The sequence below is a fragment of the Bos mutus genome, chromosome 6, assembly GCF_027580195.1.
Source record: "Bos mutus isolate GX-2022 chromosome 6, NWIPB_WYAK_1.1, whole genome shotgun sequence".
In the NCBI taxonomy this organism is placed as follows: domain Eukaryota; kingdom Metazoa; phylum Chordata; class Mammalia; order Artiodactyla; family Bovidae; genus Bos; species Bos mutus.
In genome coordinates, this window is record NC_091622.1 from 67,696,192 (window position 1) to 67,716,155 (window position 19,964).

A 19,964-nucleotide genomic window follows, 5' to 3' on the forward strand; every position below is an offset into this window, starting at 1 on the left:
TTAAGATCTCTTTCTACAGATTCCATTCCCAAAATTAGACCACAGATTATTTGTTCTTAATTAAACAGGAAGCTTGAGGAGGAGTATTGAACATTCAAGTCCAGACAGCTGGCTATTGACGTGAGAGTGTTAAAGACCTGTCCCCTTGTCATTCTTCTGCCCTGTCTTTTTGATCTTCTGGGTTCTGTCTGCCTTAATCTTTTCCATGTTGAATAATAATAATAGGGATTAAAATAATGAACCTTTGTTGGTTCACAGTATGGGCCAGTGCTGTGCTGAGTGCTTGGCACACACCCTAAGAGCCTGGTGAGGAGGGGCCTGGTGATTGATTTAGTGAGGCTGGGTAACAGGAACGTCCTTCAGCTAGGACACTGCAGAGCAGGGACTCTAACCCGGGGCTTTCCAAGGCCAGAGCTGTACTCTTTACCCCAAATCGGGCCTCTTCTAACATCAGTGAGATGAAATGGATCTGTGTTCTTCAGTGGGTAGGGTGGGGTGAAGCCAGTGAGTCTAGGGCCCTTTGTATCTTGTCAAGGTGGGAGAGCAGCCAGTCTGGCTAGCTCCTTTAAGATGGTGGCACCAGCAGGCACAGGCTGTGCGGTTGGTGACAGGTGCTGGGTGGCACGCCACCTGTCCTGGATCGGGGCTTCACCTCCCAGCCACTTTTTTTGGGTCCTGTGAGAGTTAGGAGGAAAAAGCCAGAAGCGGTGGTGTGCTTGGATGGCCTTAGCTTCGGATCTTGTGTTCAGTGAAAGGTCCGAGTCACCCACGATGACCTGGTCCCACCTCGTCAGTTTCCTCCTTTCCACGCTCACGTTCCTGACTTTGTGTCTTGTAAATAACAAGTATTTATTGATGAGGAGAGTGATGTTCATGCCTTCCTCCTCACTGCCCCTTGGTTCCTTTCAGTTTGCACCTAGATTTTTGACCTTGAACAGCTTGGATCTTGATCTTGTCTTCATGCTGCGGGGGTTGCCGTGAATGGGTTGGACTCCCCTCTGGCCTGGCTGAGATTGTGAACTGGATGTGGATTGGGGATTGAAGAGAGGGTGGGGATGTACGCTCCTCTCTGGTTGCGTGTAGAGTCGCCTGGGCTGCTTGAGAAGCTCTGACAAGTCCACTCCTATTTTTGTTTGGCCTGGATGGGGCCCCAGCAGTGGCAGTTGTTCAGACTCCCCAGGTGATTCTGATGCGCAGCCTCTGGATCAGTGTTCAGCGGCTCAGTGTGTACACGGGGTTTGGTTTGGGCTATGGCAGGGAGGGTGTCAAGGCTGCGGCCAGCCCTCCCCCATACAGGCCACCCTGCTCAGCATGCAAGTGATACTGAGTGACACAGAGCCCCATTCAGGTGGCGGCCGCTCTGTGCCGCGCACTGTGCTGGGCACACTGCAGCAGGGGCTCGTTTGATCCTCACAGTGTTCTCATGAGGCAGGTGCTGTTAGACCAAGAGATTCCTGTTTCTAACGAGTTAGACAAGTGTGTGGTATGAAGCTGACCCACAAACCTGGCTTTTGGTTTTTCCTAGTTTTGCGGTGTGGAAAACTCATTTCAGATCTGTGTGTTTTAATAATTTGGCCTCAAATGTGAAAATAGGTTTTACAGGTGAGACACGTACTTGTGCTGTCTCACATAGCTCAATGACTTATCAGTTGGTGTGCAGAAGCGTAAGTTGGTTCTAGAATACCAGTTGAAAACACTACTGTTTATAGGGTCAAAAGTAGACTTTATTTTATGGTAGACTTTGTATTTTAAGTCATTTTGAAGTAAAACTGGTTTTTAATGAATTTTTAAACTTAAAGTGCATTTTGTAATTTTTTTTAAAATCACATATGCTACGTATATTTGTGCTCATATTATAGATCCACCCTGACTTGTAATCTGACCCACTCTATGCGCTCTGGCTTCTGTGACCTTCTAGGGTATGAAGCAAGTTGAATCTCAGCATTTTAAATGTCTCCAGTCTCCTCATTGTTAAGCCCAAACTCAATACCCACTCTGTCCTTTGTGCGTTTCTCCTTTCTCTTCATGGCCCAACTTCTGCAACAAGTTGTTTATGCCTGATGATAGACTGATCCCTCACTTCTTGCTCCAACCATGCCTCATTTCATTCTTCACCACAGTTATAGAGTAACTTGCACATTGCTCAATCCAGTGGCTACTTTTTTTTTTTTTTTAAAGTTTATTTATTTATTTGGCTGCACTGGGTCTTAGTTGCAGCTTTCAGGATTTAGTTCCCTGCCCTGGGATCCAATCCAGGTCCTCTGCATTGGAAGCTCAGAGTCTTGACCACCAGGGAAGTCCCCAGTGGGTACTTTAAAAACATTTTCCCCCCTTTTATTGGTCATGTGCTGCTGCTGCTGCTAAGTCGCTTCAGTCGTGTCTGACTCTGTGCAACCCCATAGACAGCTTGTACTTTTCTAGGTATTGGGATAAAGTGGTGAACAAAGCTAAAGAAAATGCCTGTCATCATGGAGCTTGGGCTTCAGGGAGTGTGACAAAGGATAAAGATGTAAATATATATAAAATATAATGTCTGGGTCACAAAGGACCTCATATCTTATGATTCTATTGATAGAAAATGTATAAAGGCAAACTGTAGGGTTAGTGGTTGCCTGATGATGTAGCGGTGAGGGGAAAAATGAGGAGTGATTGCTGATGGGGTGATAAAAATTGTTAAATAACATTGTGATGGTTGTGCAGCTGTGTATACACTAAAAAGCATTGACTTGTGTACTTTAGATGGATCAATTGTATGGTGTATGATTTCTATTTCAATAAAGATTTTTTAAAAAGGTCAAAAAATAAAGGTTTAAACCCTAACCTGGTAGCTCAGCTGGTAACTCTGGTGGGGATGGAGGTGCTGGTTTGGATAGGGAAGTCAGGGGAGGGAGGCCTCTGGATGAGGTGACGTCTGAACAGATATTTCAGTGATGTCAATGTCAGGCCAGTGATAACAGAGGTGGGAAAGAGGAGGAGGGTATATTAAATAAAATAGACCCTGAGCTAGGAGTTCACTTGAGTAGTCAAGAAGAGTGTGGCTGGAATGGAATGAGCAGGATAATGAAATGGGATGACTTAGGTCAGATCGTGTAGGGCCTTGTTGGAGTTTTTCCTTTTGTGCGGCAGTCACAAATCCAAAATCTTGTGATTACAACCTTACATTATTACTTGTCCTTTGCAGGTTGGCAGGGGTCTCTTTTCCCCTCAGTGACATTCATATCCTCAGTGTACCCGAAACCTGTAGGAAAATGGGCTCCTGTTTCTAGAAGGAAAGAGAAAGAAAGTGAAAGTCACTCAGTCATGTCCGACACTTTGTGACCCCATGGACTGTAGCCGGCCAGGCTCCTCTGTCTGTGGAATTCTCCAGGCCAGAATACTAGAGTGGGTAGCCATTCCCTTCTCCAGGGGATCTTCCCGACTTAGGGATTGAACCCAGGTCTTCCACATTGCTGGTGGATTCTTTACCAGCTGAGCTACCAGGGAAGCTCTCTAGAAGAAAGGGCAGACCTAAACAGTGAATCTTAGTTACATACACTATTATATACTTTTTCCACATCACTGAGTAAAACTAAGGTTTCAGGAGGGTGGGCCATGTAACCAGTGGCGTGGAGCACCCCTCAGCCTTCCCTGTGGAATCACCTTTAGCTCTCTAAAGCGGTGCAGCCCAGCCCTGCACCGCTGCATCTTGCTCTTGTTCTGTTCCAGAAACATGTAGATGAATGCTGATTTTGATAACCTTTAATTTTGTTTCACTTTTTTGGCAATGACATGGTAACGACCCCATGTTCTGTTCTCCACCTCCACCTCCAAAGCCATTACTGGTTTAGTTCGTCATTTTCATTGTCCTCAGAACGCATTAACCCACTCCAGTGTTCTTGCCTGGAGAATCCCAGGGACGGTGGAGCCTGGTGGGCTGCCGTCTATGGGGTCACACAGAGTCGGACACGACTGAAGTGACTTGCAGCAGCAGCAGCAGAATGCATTTATCAGTACATATATGTGCATAGTGCTATATTAAAAACTTTGTACCTGAGAGCATTGCTTACTGATTGACCAGCTGGAGTTTAGCTAATAATAAAATACTTTTATTTTAATTCTTAGTGACAAGAAGAAAGAGGTGTATCTGAAATAGAAATAACATGGATGTTATGTCTTTTCTGCACCATCTTTTGTGGTTTTTTTTTAAGTTGGTAGATTGCTTTTGATTTCACCAGTTTTATTATCTTTTTATTTAATAATAAGGTTCTTTAACTTTGTGTGTTTACTAATTGACAACTTTGGTGGAACGTGCTGCCGCTTTTTCCTCCCTGATGCTCTCATCAGAAATGAGTTAGAACAGAAGAAGGGGCTTTGGAATGTGAATTCTCCCCAGCTTGGCCACAACTAGTTACCTGACTCTGCCTGTGCTAGTTTTCATAGCTCAAAGGACAAAAGGACGTGAGCTTCCCTCACAGCTCCTGAAAGCAGTCTTGTTGGTTTTCCTCCTAGTGTAATCACATTTTATATAGAGGTGAGTTCTAAAGTCCATATCTAAGGTGAAATCACCAGTATTAAAAATATCACTGGAGGGATTTCCCTGGTGGTCCAGCAGCTGGGACTTAACACTGCCAATACAGGAGGCCCGGGTTCAATCCCTGGTCAGGAAGCTAGATCCCGCATGCTACAACTAAGACCTTGAGCAGTCAAATAAATAAATAAAATATACTTAAAAAAAAAAAAATCGCTGGAAATACTTTCAGAAGGTGCCCCATCCTTGCAGATTGTCTCTAGCACAGCGGTTTTTTCCTCCAGCATTAGGACAGGTTACCAACTCTTCTTCAGCTGAGCACCAGTTGAAGCAGCTGGCTTATGTTTAGGGACTGTGTTTTATGAAAAATACATCTCCTAAATCCTTGGCTCATACAGTGTTGTTAGGTGCATGTGGAGACTGAGCGGACCCAGCGACTGTCAGAGTCCTGTCGCCCGTGTCCCTGTCATTAAGTAGAGGCCTCAGGGCAGTTACTAGGACGATTGACTTCTCTTCTCTCTCCCTCTTCTTTTTGCCAAGCTGTTGCCCTGAATTGGTGTGAGTTAAATGTGGATGTCCTGCGGTCCCATTGTACTCTCCACTTTTGCTGCCACAGACCACCTGAAAGCCCTAATCATTTCCCACCTTGCTCACTACCAGTAGCCTTCATGAAACACCACTCTGAATCCAGGCCACATTTGCCGTTGGGCAATCTTTCTAAAAAAGGCTGATTTAAACACTGCTGTGGCACCCAGGCTCATAGCAGTGCTTCCAGCATTCTGCTGTGCAGAATTAAGTACTCTCTGGATTCTGGTAGCGTAACTTGGCCTGGTGAAATTTCGTTCAGATCTCGTGCCATAGTCGTTTCGCCATTTTCATGTGAAACAGCTGTACATGAGTTACCTTTGAGTAGGAGTGCTGGAGAGCGCCACGTTTATCTTATATTTGCATACCCTCCAATGGCCCAGTGGAAATACTCGTCCTTAGATTAACCTCTTAAACAGGGTTCAGAGCCACACTTTTTCTGCCCTGCCCTGCCTTTGAGTCTTCTGTTACCATGCTGCTTCTCACATGTGAAGATCTAGTGATGTGAATGCCCTGAAATACCAAAGCATACTGAATTTAAGTCTTGATGCCCTTGTCCCTACATTCATTTATTCCTTGAGTATTTATTGAGCACCTGATGTGTGCCAGGTATTGCTTTTGGTACTAGGGATATAGCAGTGGACAAGAGCAGGTTCTGGCCTTCGTGAAGCTTATATTCTAATGCTAGAGGAAGATGGCACCCAAATATGACATGAAGTCTGGTGGTACTAATGCCATAAAGAGAACTAAAGCCTGGTAATGGGATAGTGAAGAACGGGTCCGGTTTGTTGGGTCTGGCAAGGTTCTGTAAGATGGTGATGTTTCAGTGGCAACCTGATAAAGTGTGAGAGCAAGCCATGTTATTATTGGAGGAAAGAGGGCTCAGTGCAGAGAGAACAGTGTGTTCAAAGGCCCTGAGTTAAGAGCTTGGTTGGAGTATTCACAGGATAGCAGGAAGCTCTCTGTGACCGAGAAGAGTGAGTGAGGGGAAGATAGGTAAGAGATGAGATTGGGTAGAAGAGGCAGAGAACGTGCGGGGCCCTGAGGCCATAACTTCTCTTTAGCCTTGAGTGCCTTTCCCTTCTATCTGTAACTTCTGAGGTTGGAATTAATTTTAATTTGTTCCACATTGTAGCTAGTTGCCTTCTGCTTGCGGAATAATGATCTCTTCCCTATTGATTTGAAATACCATTTAATCGTATTAATTCTGTGTACTTACACATACACGCAACCATACAGACGTGCGTAGACATGTTTATTAGCTCTCTTTCAATGATTTGTCTTACTGCTCATGTACCATATATTATAGCACTGTACCTCTACACCAGGCCTTGGCAAACTACAGCTCATGGTCCAAATCAGGCCCACTACCTAGTGTCTAGAAATAAAGTTTTATTGGAGCACAGCCACACTCATTTGCTTGTGTATTGTTTATGGCTGCTTTTGAGCTCCAGTGGCAAAGTAGCTGCAGCAGAGATCGGATGGTCCACAAAGCCTAAAATATTTAAGATCTGGCACTCGTGCAGAGAGTTTACCAACCTCTGCTTTATATTATGTATGGTCTGATAGGGCCTGTTCTTCATTCTTCATTTTCAACAATTTCTTGGCAAGTCAAGTGTGTTTGTTCTTTTCAGGTGAACTTTAGAATCAATCTGCTAAGCTTGCCTGACTCCCTTCCCTTTCCCTCACCTCTTTTTGGGATGGGGAGGTGGGAAGCAGGGAGAATAGGAATTTGATTGCATTTAATTTTGTAGTTCAGTACAGGGTGAAGTGATCGTCTTATGATACTGGGTCTTTCCATTCCAGGAATATATCTCTGCATCTGTAAACTTTTATTGTTTCTTCACTTGAATGTTGCACATTTAAGTTTATTCCTACGTGTACTATTGCTTTTCGTTGCTATTATAATTGAGATCACCTCCCAGGTATATTTAACAAGTGATTATTTATGGCATAAAAGAAGGGTTTGAATTTTTATGTATTTCAATTGTTTCTGACCCTTTATGGAAGTAAACTCCTATTAGGACTGTTAATTCTTGAAGTTGATTCTTTTGGTTGATGATGGTCATTGTCTGAACTTACCAGTTTTTGTTGTATTACTTATGTCTCTCTATATTGTGGGATTGTGTATACAAAGGGTAGTTTGGAGGAAGTGAATTTTGACCCTCTCAGTGGCATTCACTTTTTTCTGTTATATAGGTCACAACAAGTGATAATTATTTAAAAAACCCAAAACAAACCCCCAGAACTCCCGGAAAACTTTATGCCACATCAGGATTTGTTGATCATTTTAAAGAATACTCAGAAGATAATTTAGGCAAGCCGTTTGTCAAGCATGCTGTGTCTTTCTGTGGAGCCATTTGTCACTTTTAATACAGAATGTTAGGTTTGCACGTCACACATGAGAGTCTAACCAGTGATGGTGGAGAGCCTTTTGATCATGGACTAAAGTTGACTTAACTGAGCATTTAGCCTTTAGAATTGAAATAGGAGCCAGAGGAGATTTTATGAGTCAGTTAGTGCTTTCCCAAATGCGCTTCTGTAAAGCATGCGATCTTCACCCTTAACATCTATTCCTTAAGGATGTGAAATCTATTTTAGATTTCAAGGTCTATTACTTGCCCTGAGCAGTGAACAGATGAACCATGAATTCAATACGTGTTAACCTTTGTGGATTTATCTTTTAATGCCATTTTGGTCTTTTTTTTCCCCCCCCCGAATTTGTGTCTGCTCCTTAGCTTTTTACCTTGATGAAACTAAAGAAAAACTGTTCTGTTCATGCTGCTGGTTCCTTTTCTTTTTCCTTTTTTTTGATGAGGTGATGATGAGGTGGTTATGATAGTAGACACTGGGTATGGAAATAGAGACTTGGCTGACATATATTATGTGACTTGTGAAATGAACCTTGTTACTTTCATCATCTGTAAAGTGAAACTTCATGTATAGAACTTTAATGCTCTTGTATATTTTTTTCCACTGCTGAGATATTCTTCCACCATCATTATGAAATCAGTTGGTGGTATATGAATGTAGACATACCATCATAGGCTGTAGAGATGTATCAAGCCGTATGCCTCTGTTACAGAGGCAGCTGCAGCTTTGAGATCTTTGATGTGGGGCTTGACTTGGATCTACAGAAGTAGAAACCATTGTAGGTGGTTGGTGTGGAAAATGGTATAATCTAACAGTGATAATATCTTTTATTGGGCACTCACTATGATCCACACATTACTCTGACTCTCTGCCACATCCAGGCATTGTAGGCTCATTCACAACTGAGGACATTGAAATTTAGGTTAAATAACTGGTGGATCTGAGATTCAAGCTAATTGTTAGACTCCAGAGTCAGGTTGTAAAGCTCAGAGTGTTATTTTGGCAGAAACTGTATGTGTGTGTGTAAAGACGGATTTAGCAATTTTAATTTGTTTAGATTCTCCTGTGTGGATTTTGGCAGTTGAATCAGCAGGTCTGGAGACCTTATTGCTTTGGTGATCTTTGGCAGACTCCTGTGTATCCTCAGTGAAGACAGAATCTAGATCCTTAAGTTTTCTGGTGTTTTTTTTTTTTTTTTTTTGCGAGTCCAGAAGTTTAATTTATATATCAAGATATTACTGTAGTGTATCGTTTGTCTTCCAAATTTTAAATTGAGAGAGTACAAAAAGGGAGCTTATGGCTTGATCATAGATGCCAGGGCAGGAGGGGTGGGTAAGATTAAGTTCCCCAAAGCCTTTGTTACTGCTCCTAGCTTTAGAGCCCCCTACCTAGGTTTATGAAATAGAAGTATAAGTACATAAATACACACACACGTGTGTGTGTGTGTGTGTATATATATATATATATATATTCAAACACCCCAAATGTTTTAAAATCTTTTTCTGTGCAGTTGCACTAATTAAGATGGAAAATCAAGGTCTGCACATATTTATGTCATCATTTACCTTAAATATGGCTCAACCATTCAGATTCTAAATAATTAACACTTGTCTGTATTTGAGGTCCTTCTCTGGTTGTCCCTCAGTCAAGCACTCTGATTCTTTGGACCACTGTCAATGGCTGTGCGTGTGGTGTCAGGCCGGGGGCTGCTGTTGGTCGGGCCAGCGCGTGCACGTGTGCATGTACACTTAGAGCCCGCTGCTCCTGACAGTGGTGTGTGTATGTCAGGGACTCTGCTGCCTGCTGGCCCCTCTGCCCTCCAGGCCAGCCCAGACCTGGATTCCTGGCACGATTTAGAAAAGAAAAGTGGAGCTTTCTAAATACTGGCAGGCAGGTCAGCTTGCTTTCCAGCCCAGAGAGTCCGGCTCAGCAGAGACAATTTGTGTTGTAGTGTTGGCTCCTTGCATCTGACATGCATCCTAAATAAATATTCCAGGAAAGGGTGATTTTTTCTCTCTCTCTCTTTTTTTTATCAGAATGGCATAACTTGGAAAGTTACAGTATCTTTTCAAGGTTACTTTCAGACTAACGTTTACTAATCGTTATGATAGTAAAGAAAAGGAACTAATGTAAATCTTGATATTTTATGAAACTGCTTCTATTGATGCTTATTCAAATATGAAAATAGCCGTCGACTTTTAACTCGTATTCATATAACCTACTATGTAGGCAAGCATACTTTTTATGAAAAACATTTGAAATTGGAGATTCAAAAGCCAAACATAAAGTTTTATGTTGTGCGATATTGTGTGGTAGAGCAGCTTGACTTTGTCTTTTGTGTGTGATTTAGTGTACAGTCCTGAAGTTGTGAGAGATGGCAGGTGGAGACAGTCTTTGATTCTCTGTGAGTGCAAGTTCTGCCTCTGTGTTACTGGCTCTGTGGCACATTTTACTGTTGCAGTGCCAGGAACTATAGACCCCATCCCAGGGCCCTGGCCTCTCAGACAGGCCACTTTCAGGCTGGCCCTTTGATTTATCTGTATTTGTTAAACAGGAGGGGGAGGGGCTTAGATTCCATTTCTGCTCTATGTTGTGTAAGAGTCAACAAAATACGTATATTGTAAGAAATGTCAAGTGATTGAGATGCTTTCCTGTTTATTTTCTTACCAGGAGCTTGTATTGTGCTAGTAATTCTGGGGAGGAGAAAGAGAAAGTGAATATGGTTCATTTGAGATCTGTCGTCTATTTGTGTTACTTAATTTGCCAGCATCAGTGATATTTTTCTATTAAGCTTAAGTTCGTTGCTGATAGGATGTTTTAACTACTGAAGTATTTTTGTTTTGCCTTACAATTCACATGAAAATTTCATGAACTGTATTGTAACATTTGGTTGGGAATTTAATTTTATTGTCAGACTATTTCTAGCAGATAGGTTGGTAGTTGCATGTTGTATCTTATTTAATAAGTATCAAATATAATGGCGATAGTATTCAATTGTATCAAAACATTTATTTCCACTTTTGAGCTTTATTTTTTAATAGTCTTTTTGCAGTATGGGAAATAAATGACACTGAATTTTCCCCTTTTTCTTTTAAAGACTTTCAGCTGAACTCTCATCTCTCAACACTGGCAAATATTCATAAGATCTACCACACCCTTAATAAGCTAGTAAGTCAATTTTTTAAAGACAAAGCTACCAGCTGTTCAGTTGTTTTAAGTGTATTTGATAAGAATTTAGATTATGGATATTAAGATATCAGCTGTTTATGAAAATACTGAATTTTAAAACTTGCTGTATGGTGTGTGATTTCTTGGTAATAATGAAAATATTTCTTGCAGAATCTAACAGAAGACGTTGGCCAAGACGATCACCAAACAGGTATCTATAAATGCTATCACTACTTAATTTTCAATAAACTTCCTAATAGTTATGAAGGAGAAATACTAGCTGAGACCGCTCCATGTTATTATAATACATCCCATTAGCAAGTTGTTCCTTGGTTGAGGATCTTTCTCAGGGTGTATGGAGGCAGCCATGCCACAGCTCCTTCCCAGGAGGAAATCTGTTCTAGGGCTCCAGTTTACAACGGAGTACTTCAGTTCCTTTAACGGGGTTGGGGATTCTCCCCAGTGGTTTGAAGATAATCATTCCTTTATTAAAGTATTTTAGCTTATACTAAAAAGTAGTGCAGTTTGAAAGGTTTTCCATAAATGCTTGTTGACTTGAGATATAAAATGAGTTGATAAGGAGATAGGAGTATATCTGTGTGTTTTGTATGGGTCCTGTGGATTTATGGGCTTCCCTGGTAGCTCAGACAGTAAAGAATCTGCCTGCAGTGTGGGGGACCTGGTTTTGATCCCTGGGTTGGGAGGATCTCCTGGAGAAGGGAATGGCTACCCACTCCAGTATTCTTGCCTGAAAAATCCCATGGGTAGAGGAGCCTGGCTGGGTACAGTCCATGGGGTTGAGAAAGAGTAGGACACAGCTGAGCAACTAACACTGTCTTTCACTTTGAGGATTTATGACCGGGAAAATTGAAAGTGGCTTATTATAAACCATTCTCTAGCCCTTTGGTTCTCCAACTCTAGCTGGCATTATAATCATGGTGGAGGGAGGGGCTAGTTTCAACGGGTTGCTCGGCTCCACCTCCAGAGCTCTGGGGTAGGGCCCCATAATTTGCATTTCTGACCAGCTCCCATGTGATCCTGATGGAGCTGGTCTGGAGATCACATTTTGAGAACCACTTCTCTAAACCGTGATGATCACAAAGTTCAGAAACTTGCACTTGATATATAGTTATGATAACTTCCAATGAAAGTTATTAAAATATATTTTAAAGTTTTTGAAAGTTACCACAGTAATATATGAACACATGCTTGTTAGAGAATTGTTAGAGAATAGCACAAAAACAAATGAAGGAAAAACCCATAACCCTCCTTTAGTATGCTGTTTTAATACTTACTCTTTCGGATATTTTTGTACCTGCATATGTTTTTATGGTAGTAGAGTAGTATTTTGTTTTGTTTTGTTTTAGCATTGATGAGCTCACACTGTATATACTATATAGCATCAGTCTTTTTTTTTCATTTAATTTTTTTATTAAAAAAAATTACCTTGGAGGTTGTTGGGATTTAGGACTCCCTACCCTTCTCCTCCATATTGGTTCAGGATCAGTTGAAAATTAGGCATAATAAGATGGATATTGAACTAACAGTTGTGTTGGAAAACACAGCTTAGATGAACAGCAGAAATGCAGAAGCTTTGCAGTATTTCACCTTAATTAGACAGCCTTATACACAATCACTGCCATAGCCAGTAGAGCACCGCACACCTGGCCCACCTCTAACCTCTCATTTATGGCAGTGTGGGGTAGCAGCTTCTGCTGGCAGGCTGGGCGGAAAGGGAGTTCAGAAGGAGCCGGGCCCCTCTGCTCAGTTCCCCCCACCCCCCATTACCAATTAGATCAGACATTCCTCCTTCCAGGGAAAGGAGTGAGAGAAGGGGAGGTGTGTTTTAGAAGGTCAGGCCACAGAGGGTCCCTTCACCTGGTCTTTCTGTTTTAGTAAACATAGGTCAGGACAGTCAAAAACAGTCTCCATAATAATTTTAAAAGCAGTGTATGCACATGATTTTAAAAGAAGTGTCAAAAAGGTGTAAAAAAGCAAAGGTTGCCGTCCAGTTTTATGAGCGCCAGCTCCCATCCCCTGCTAGTACTACACCCTTGACTCTCCAGAGACAACTCTTATATTCTTGTATTTGTTTCCCAAATGATGATGATGATATATTTTCCCCCAAATACAAGTATACATTTATATATGCCTCTTGTTTTTGTCACTCAGTGTATCTTGGAGATCTTTTTATAGCACATTTATGAAGCTTTATTTTTAATGACTGCATGATTTCCTGTCTTGAGAATATATCATAATGTGTTTCTGTTGATGCACACTTAAATGTGTTTAACTTTTAGCTACTACCAATAATGCTGAATATAATTTTCAGAGCCAGTTCTAATAGTTAAGAAAAAGCACATTTCTGTTTTCTTATTCTGGAAAAATACATTGGTAGGCACTGGAGATTTTTTAAACTTGATAATTGTTTTGATTTTTTAAAACTAAATTTTTTGTTGGTAGAGTCTTTCAGCTATCTTTCCCTTGGCTATGGTAATGAAACATCTAAGTTTTGCCTCTTGTACACTGTTTAGTTACTGTTGAACTTTGGATTTAAGTGAGTATTGTTATTATAGTAATGTCACATTTAAATATTTAACCTGAATGTGGCAGTTTAATAACTGAGGGTTATAATTCAGGAATACTAAAGTGGAGAGTGTGTTTGGCTTCATACCTCCTCTTTTGCCCTTGGGGACAGTGGATGTGTCTGATGTTTGTATATGACTTGCTGGTGCAGTGCCTGGTACCTCATATGTGCCAGTCATTGTCAATTAGCATTAGTAATTTCTTAGAGTAGTCCATTTCATTAACATTTCCCCATCTGGTTTTAGCATCACTTGTGATTATCATATCTGACAGAGCATACTTGAAAAATTAAACAACATAAAATCTGTAATGTTTGGAAATCTGAGAAAGTTAATCACTGTAGTGCCTCTTTGAATCTCTTCGTTCAATGGTAGACTGAGCAATTTCTATACCAATTGTATATGGAAGAGTGAAACCAAGTGCAAGAGGCCAGGATCTTTCTCCTCTCTTTCTTTTAATAATTTTCTTTGATTCTTTCAGTCTTCCTACCACCAAAAAAAGAAAAAGGGGAGAGAGTGTGTACATTAATATTGGAGAAATAGCCCAAAATAGTGGGCATGAATTTAAAAAGCCAGAGAGGACCAATAGTAATAATAATAGTGAAGGAGGATGATAGATGTTGAAAGTCGTATTGTTTAGAGAGAAAGGAAAGGAAATTTTTTGGTCTTTAATAGTAGGATAAAAATTGCACATTTGGACGCTAATAGTTTTACTCAAGCAAGTAAGTAGTTCAATGGTGTGTTCAAGAAAATGAAATAAAATATTTTGATACTGATAAAATGTCTTAAAATACAACCTATTTATCAACTTTGGAGGAGGAAATGGCAACCCACTCCAGTATTGCCTGAAAAATTCCATGGCAGAGGAGCCTGGTGGGCTGCAGTCGATGGGATTGTAAAGAGTCGGACACGACTGAGCACACTTGCATTTATCAACTTAAATGACTATACCTGTGTGACATTGTTCTGTGAAAAAGCTATATAAAAATTATTGAAGTGGCAGAATGAACATATAAAATGTTATTGAGTCAAGGCTATATGATACAACAGACTCATAATGATAATTCGATAGTGGGATTTTTGTATTGGAACAAGCATTTATTCTAAGTTTGGAAAAGTCAGAAAAAGATCTCTAATTGTATAGAGCTCTTATTTGAGGATGAAACTGGGTGCCCAATTTAATATGTCATAGGAGAATTAATTCCTGAACAGGACCTTTTTTTAACTTGAGGCCCACGAGCAAAATGATTAAATTTGAAAAAATAGCAGAGCAGCTACTTAGATACCATTTATTAGGAATAACATACTTAGTTAAATTATTATGAAAACAGCCAGCTGCATAGGCATTAAAAGGCTTTGTGGTTTGATCCAGGTGAACTCAATTTGCTGTTCAAAATTGATTTTTCTGGGACCAACTAGTAGATATGTTTAAAATGTTGCAGTATTTCTAATTGTTTAATATAAGAAGAAGAGCTACATTCTTTGACTGATTTATTTGAAAATATGGTCAGATTTATTTGAAAATATGGTCATTTAATAAACTAATTTATTTGTTCTCCTTAAACACTGAACCAAAAAGAAATGAACCTGAACTCAATCATTATAACCTTTGGTTAAAAAATGGAAACAATTTCTGTTGTCTTCCTAAGGATCATACAAACACTTCAGCATCAAAAGTGTTTCTAATGAGGGGAAGGTTTCAGAGTCACTGTCTATCTAATGGAGAGATATTGCAAACTGAACACCAGAATGTCTATCCCTGTAATGTGAAGGAGCCTGAATCATAGTTTGGGATTACTAGTTGAGATTATGCATCCCTTCATCTTCCTACTTCTTTGCTATTGTAATAAAAATGCCTTTCCTTTTTTCATAAGTACCTGCCAAACGTTTCTAATGAGATTTAAGATGGATTCCTAAAATCTTTTTCTTTCCTCTTTTTTCTTTGTTGTTTATTCAGTTGCTCATTCGTGTCTGACTCTATTTGACTCCATGGACTGCAGCACACCAGGCTTCTCTGTCCTTCATGATCGGAAGTTTGCACAAATTCATGTCCATTAAGTCAATGATGTGTTTAAGGCAAACATTGGAAACTTGTAACTCTGATCATTTCCCCCCAAAAAGGCTATAATATGATTGGAAGAGAAACCAGAATATTAACTCTGATCATTTCAAATGAATTCGTGGGTTAGTTAGCTTTTATTTGTTAATTATTTATTGAATAGGAACTTTTAGGAGCTCAACTTACCAGCCAGTTTTCTTATATGTCGAATTGGGGTGGTAATAATACCTCTTAGATTTGTGATGATAACTTTGAAAGTGCTTTGTAGTTATTAATTGAAAACTTCAGCCTTAATATTTTGCCTCTTTACCTATAATGGCAGATTATTTGTACCTAAGTGGATACTTGTAGCAGGTTAAAATAGCTAAAGCTTCATTAAAACAGAAAAACATTCCATAAAATTCTTGTTTATATTATTTGCTTGCTAAATTTTCAGTGTAAAAATAAGTGTAATTCAGGTAGATTAAGTGATTCAAGTTCTGAGGCAGTAAAGTCTAAATTTAATGATACAGATAAACACAAATTTGTGAAACATTCATTTGGATTTAAGTGTCTTGATTATAAAAAGATATCACAGAGTTATTTTAAGAAGCAAACGTTCTCAAATATTTGTGTTAAAAAAAAATCCTACCTGCTAGGATACTTGAGTCAAGTGCTTGTCTTAACTGATAAATAGGGGGAAAAAAGTCTGAAATGGTGGTGTATTACCTATTCATAGTATTTCAAATCTATGGAAATGTACTGACTTTTTAGCAGAATTTGATTTACAGATGTTTTAGGAACACATTTATTTAACAAATATTTCTTGAGAGTCTACTATAGGATGTATATATATACACCTTATTACTGTATAATGATACTGTATTTGCTGCTGTGTCTGCACGGGTGAACCAGACAGAACCCTGCAAACCAAGGTGTACTTCTGTGCATGGACTTAAAAATCTTGAGTTGTCGCTTTTGCTTGGGTAGGATCCCTGAAGCCATAGTGGGGGTTTGGGGCTACCACACCTTGAGTTGTATGCGCTCTCTAAGTTTTTGCTGACTTGGTTCATGTCACCAAATTATTTTAGGTCACCTTGTTTTCCTCAGCATTAAACACTTGCTTTTGAGTTAGCTTGAAATTTAAGTCCTTGAGTTCCTGGATTCTGCCTATAGTGCTGTGCTGTGTCGTCCTCTGTGACTTCTCTGGGATGTGAGTTGGACACGTTCTTCCTGTGAGGTGGGGGTGAGAGGGTCGAGGAGCCAGTGGGTGCCTGAACTGTAGCAGGCGTCGGGACTGAGCAGACACTGTTTCATTGTGAAGGACGGCCCCCGATAGTCACTTACTTATGCCGATGATTAGAGCAGAGACATCTGAACAGGGGCCACGTGAATAAATAAAAGAACAAAATGCCAAATTTAAGATGCTTTGAGGCTAAAATATGAATACGTTTTATGCCAGGAAAAGTGATTTGTGAAACTTTAACAGAAAGCGTTCATTAGTAAGAAAAAAAAAGAAAGTTGAAAAAGTTAGTTAAGTTATGATGGCAGTGTTTCCACGAAGAGGCAACGATAGAGGAGCTGGTGGTGGATCAGATCTTACTGGTGAATATTGGTGGAAACATTGTTTTAAATGATGGTCATCTTCCCATGGGCTGGGGAGAGGTGTGCATTTCCTCTGTGTTCTGCAAACACTGGTGGGAGGGAGAGGTCACTGCCGGACTAGATGCTCAGAACCTGACTGTGACCAGTGCCGGGAGACAGTGTCTCTCCTTCACACGAGCACATCCAAAAGGGAGAAGCAAGCCTCAAGGTTGCTCCTTTCAGAGAAGCGTGGCAGGCTTTCCAGCAAGTTGGGTCACACTTTTTTATTCTGTGAGCCCCACCCCGAGGCATTACTGGACAAGAATAAATCTTGCCTGTTGGCGGTCTGCAAAAGCTCCAGTCTCTGCCCCTCTCAGACCTCTGCGCGTCAGTGTAAACAGGACTGGGTTTCGCAGGGAGGACGGACGGGTATGTATGGTGGCAGCACTTGCTCCGGCTCTTCTGCTTCCTATTCTTGCTGCTGTTGTGAGAGAGATGTGAGGTTGTCTGGTGTCTCTGAAGAACCTTCTACCCCCACCCTGGTTGAGCTCCGGGAAGGGTGGCCGAGGGTCATCTTTCCAGCCTGGTGGGCTCTACCTGTGCACCGAGGAGCCAGCCTGGTCCAATAGCCAGCGCTGGAACCCCGCCTCACTGGCGCCATTGTCCTGGTTTGTTTCAGGAGAGATGCTTTTGGCTGGCCTCTTCCTAAAGTACATCGCCTGGAGGTGGAAGCCTGAGTATGTCCAGGATTTAGGTTCCAGTCCTTGCCCTTGTTCTTTTCATGTTGGAATCGTTAGCTACTGACATCTCTCTCCCTGCCTTCTGAACAGCCTTCTACAAAGAGCTGTCCATGCTTTGTAGATTGCTGGGTTCCTTCTCCAACCTTAGCCGCTCCGCCTCCACCCCTAGCTGCTGCATTTTACTGCTGCCTCCACCCACTGCCTAGCGCACTCCTCCCCCTCAAGCCTCCAGGAGGACAGTGCACTCACCCAGGTTTTCTCCTCACCCAGGTCCTCATCTTCTTTTCCCAGTCCCCAGCATCCACATTCCCCCAGGCTCTAATGGCTTCTCTGATAGCTCAGCTGGTGAAGACTGCCTGCAATGCAGGTGACCACAGTTCGATTCCTGGGTTGGGAAGATCTCCTGGAGAAGGGATAGACTACCCATTCCAGTATTCCTTGGGCTTCCTTGGTGTCTCAGATGGTAAAGAATTTGCCTATAATGCAGGAGACGTGGGTTTGATCCCTGGGTTGGGAAGATCCCATGGAGAAGGGAACAGGTACCCACTCCAGTGTTCTGGCCTGGAGAATTCCATGGACAGAGGAGCCTGGTGGGCTACAGTCCACGGGGCTGCAAAGAGTCGGACGCGACTGAGCTACTTTCACTTTGCCCAGGCTCTGGCCTCAGTCCCCTGCTTCTCAGCCTCTGCTGCTGTGGCCATGTGGGAGTGACAGTGAGTGGTGGCAGGGAGCCAGGGCCTCACTCCTGGGCTGCCTGGGTTCCATCCTTGATCCCACCTGCTGCTGCTTTCCAGCCACTGCTTCATCTCTCTGCCTGAGTTTCCTTATTTATAGGAATGGGGATGCCAAGGATGCCCTCCATCATAGGGTGGTAGTAAGGATCAGGTAAACATGGAGCACTGGCCTGAGCACATACCTTTCTTGTGAAACTCAGTTCGCAACATCTGTCTACATGTGATGCTTGGCACCTGAGCCCTTGCTGAGTGGATGTTTTTCCCTCAGAAAACTCCTGAGAAAGAGTTACCTCAGAACACTGCTAAGAAGGTCTCATTTTTAGATGGTGAACCAGAGACCCAGGATAGGTCATTGGCTGCCCAAGCCAACATGACCAGGTGAGGAGCTGGAGGTCATGCCCAGAGTGCAGAGCACTCGGCCCCTAGTGCCTGCTCTCTGAGGGCCAGGCCTCTCTCCAAGGCCCTAGCGGATGAGCAGGATACCATCCAGAGCTCACCACTTAGCATTTCCAAGACCTTGGGACGTCTCTTAAATGCCTGATCCTTAGCTTTTCCCATCTGTCAGTGCGTGCCCTGTGTGTCATGCAGGGTTATTGTGGGAACCAATGACGTAATATCTCTGCTAGTACTTGGGCCAAGATAGGGTTGTAATTGTCTTTTAATTTACAGTGATTTAAAACAATCTGAAGTGAGACTGTCTGGGTTTGAATTCCAGTTTTGCCACTTACCTGACCTCTTTCTGCCTCCATTTTCTTATCTACGTAGGCATTATTACTCTGTTTTCATAAACTTGTCATGAAGTTAAGTGAGTTCACACATGTAAGTGTTAAGAGCAGGGCCTGGTGCACGGTAAGGTCTCAACAGGTGTTCTGTGATAGTGTTACATTTTTAATATCTTTTACCAAATTGAAGTTATGTCTCAGAAAACTCTGACCATAAGACCAGAATCTTCTTCAAATGGCGAAACAAGCTAAAAAGTTCTAGGGAAGTTTTGCTGAAGATCATGTCAGGCTTTTGCCCAAAATCCAAATTGTATGTGTAACATTTTCTCAAAGAGGAACTAAAAACCATAGTTTCACCTTGTAGCATTTACAGGTAACATATAAACCCTTTGTAGCATAAACCGTGGAAGCTTTTCATTCAGTGGTGGTGTTCTTCAGAAGGGTTTTGACGTGGCAGTCCTTACTTTTGTGTTCTTCACTGTGTCTTGTAGGAAGTCTGCGGTCTTGCAGTTCTTCAGACTGCTTTAGTAAAGTGATGCCGCCGAGGAAAAAGAGGAGACCTGCTTCTGGAGATGATCTATCTGCCAAGAAAAGTAGACACGATAGGTACGTTGCAGAGACGGTGGATCCACGTTGATGGCATGCATGCCAAAGGGGCACACTGGTCCATGAGCCCAATGTGGGCCTTCCAAGTACACGAGCGCCAACTGGAATGTTGTTTTGGTTCTGCCAGGCAAACTTTCCAAGTGTAATTATTCTGTGATACTTAATGTGTGGGTTCATGAAATAAAAACGAATTAGGTAATCTGGGTTCTTAGAAATTTCAAGTTTTATCTTAGTCCATTGATCACCAAAACTGGTGTAGAGTTTCTTTCTTTCCTTTTAAGGGCTTGCTGTCTGTGCCCGTTGAGGACCTCAGGATAGGTAT

At 41.7% G+C, this 19,964-nt stretch overlaps 1 protein-coding gene across 6 annotated transcripts in view; it reads left to right on the forward strand.

Moving 5' to 3' along the window:
• Positions 1–19,964, forward strand: part of DCUN1D4 (defective in cullin neddylation 1 domain containing 4) — a 71,250-nt gene that overhangs the window by 11,930 nt on the left and 39,356 nt on the right. For 3 of the 6 annotated variants that reach the window (XM_070372375.1, XM_070372376.1, XM_070372378.1), the window contains exons 2-4: positions 10,563–10,633; positions 10,805–10,844; positions 19,528–19,642. In XM_070372375.1, coding sequence (XP_070228476.1) covers positions 10,563–10,633; positions 10,805–10,844; positions 19,528–19,642 — 226 coding nt within the window. Of the gene's footprint in view, positions 1–10,562; positions 10,634–10,804; positions 10,845–19,527; positions 19,643–19,923; positions 19,961–19,964 lie in introns of all 6 variants that reach the window. The other 3 variants (XM_070372380.1, XM_070372379.1, XM_070372377.1) reach the window with 2 other exon arrangements.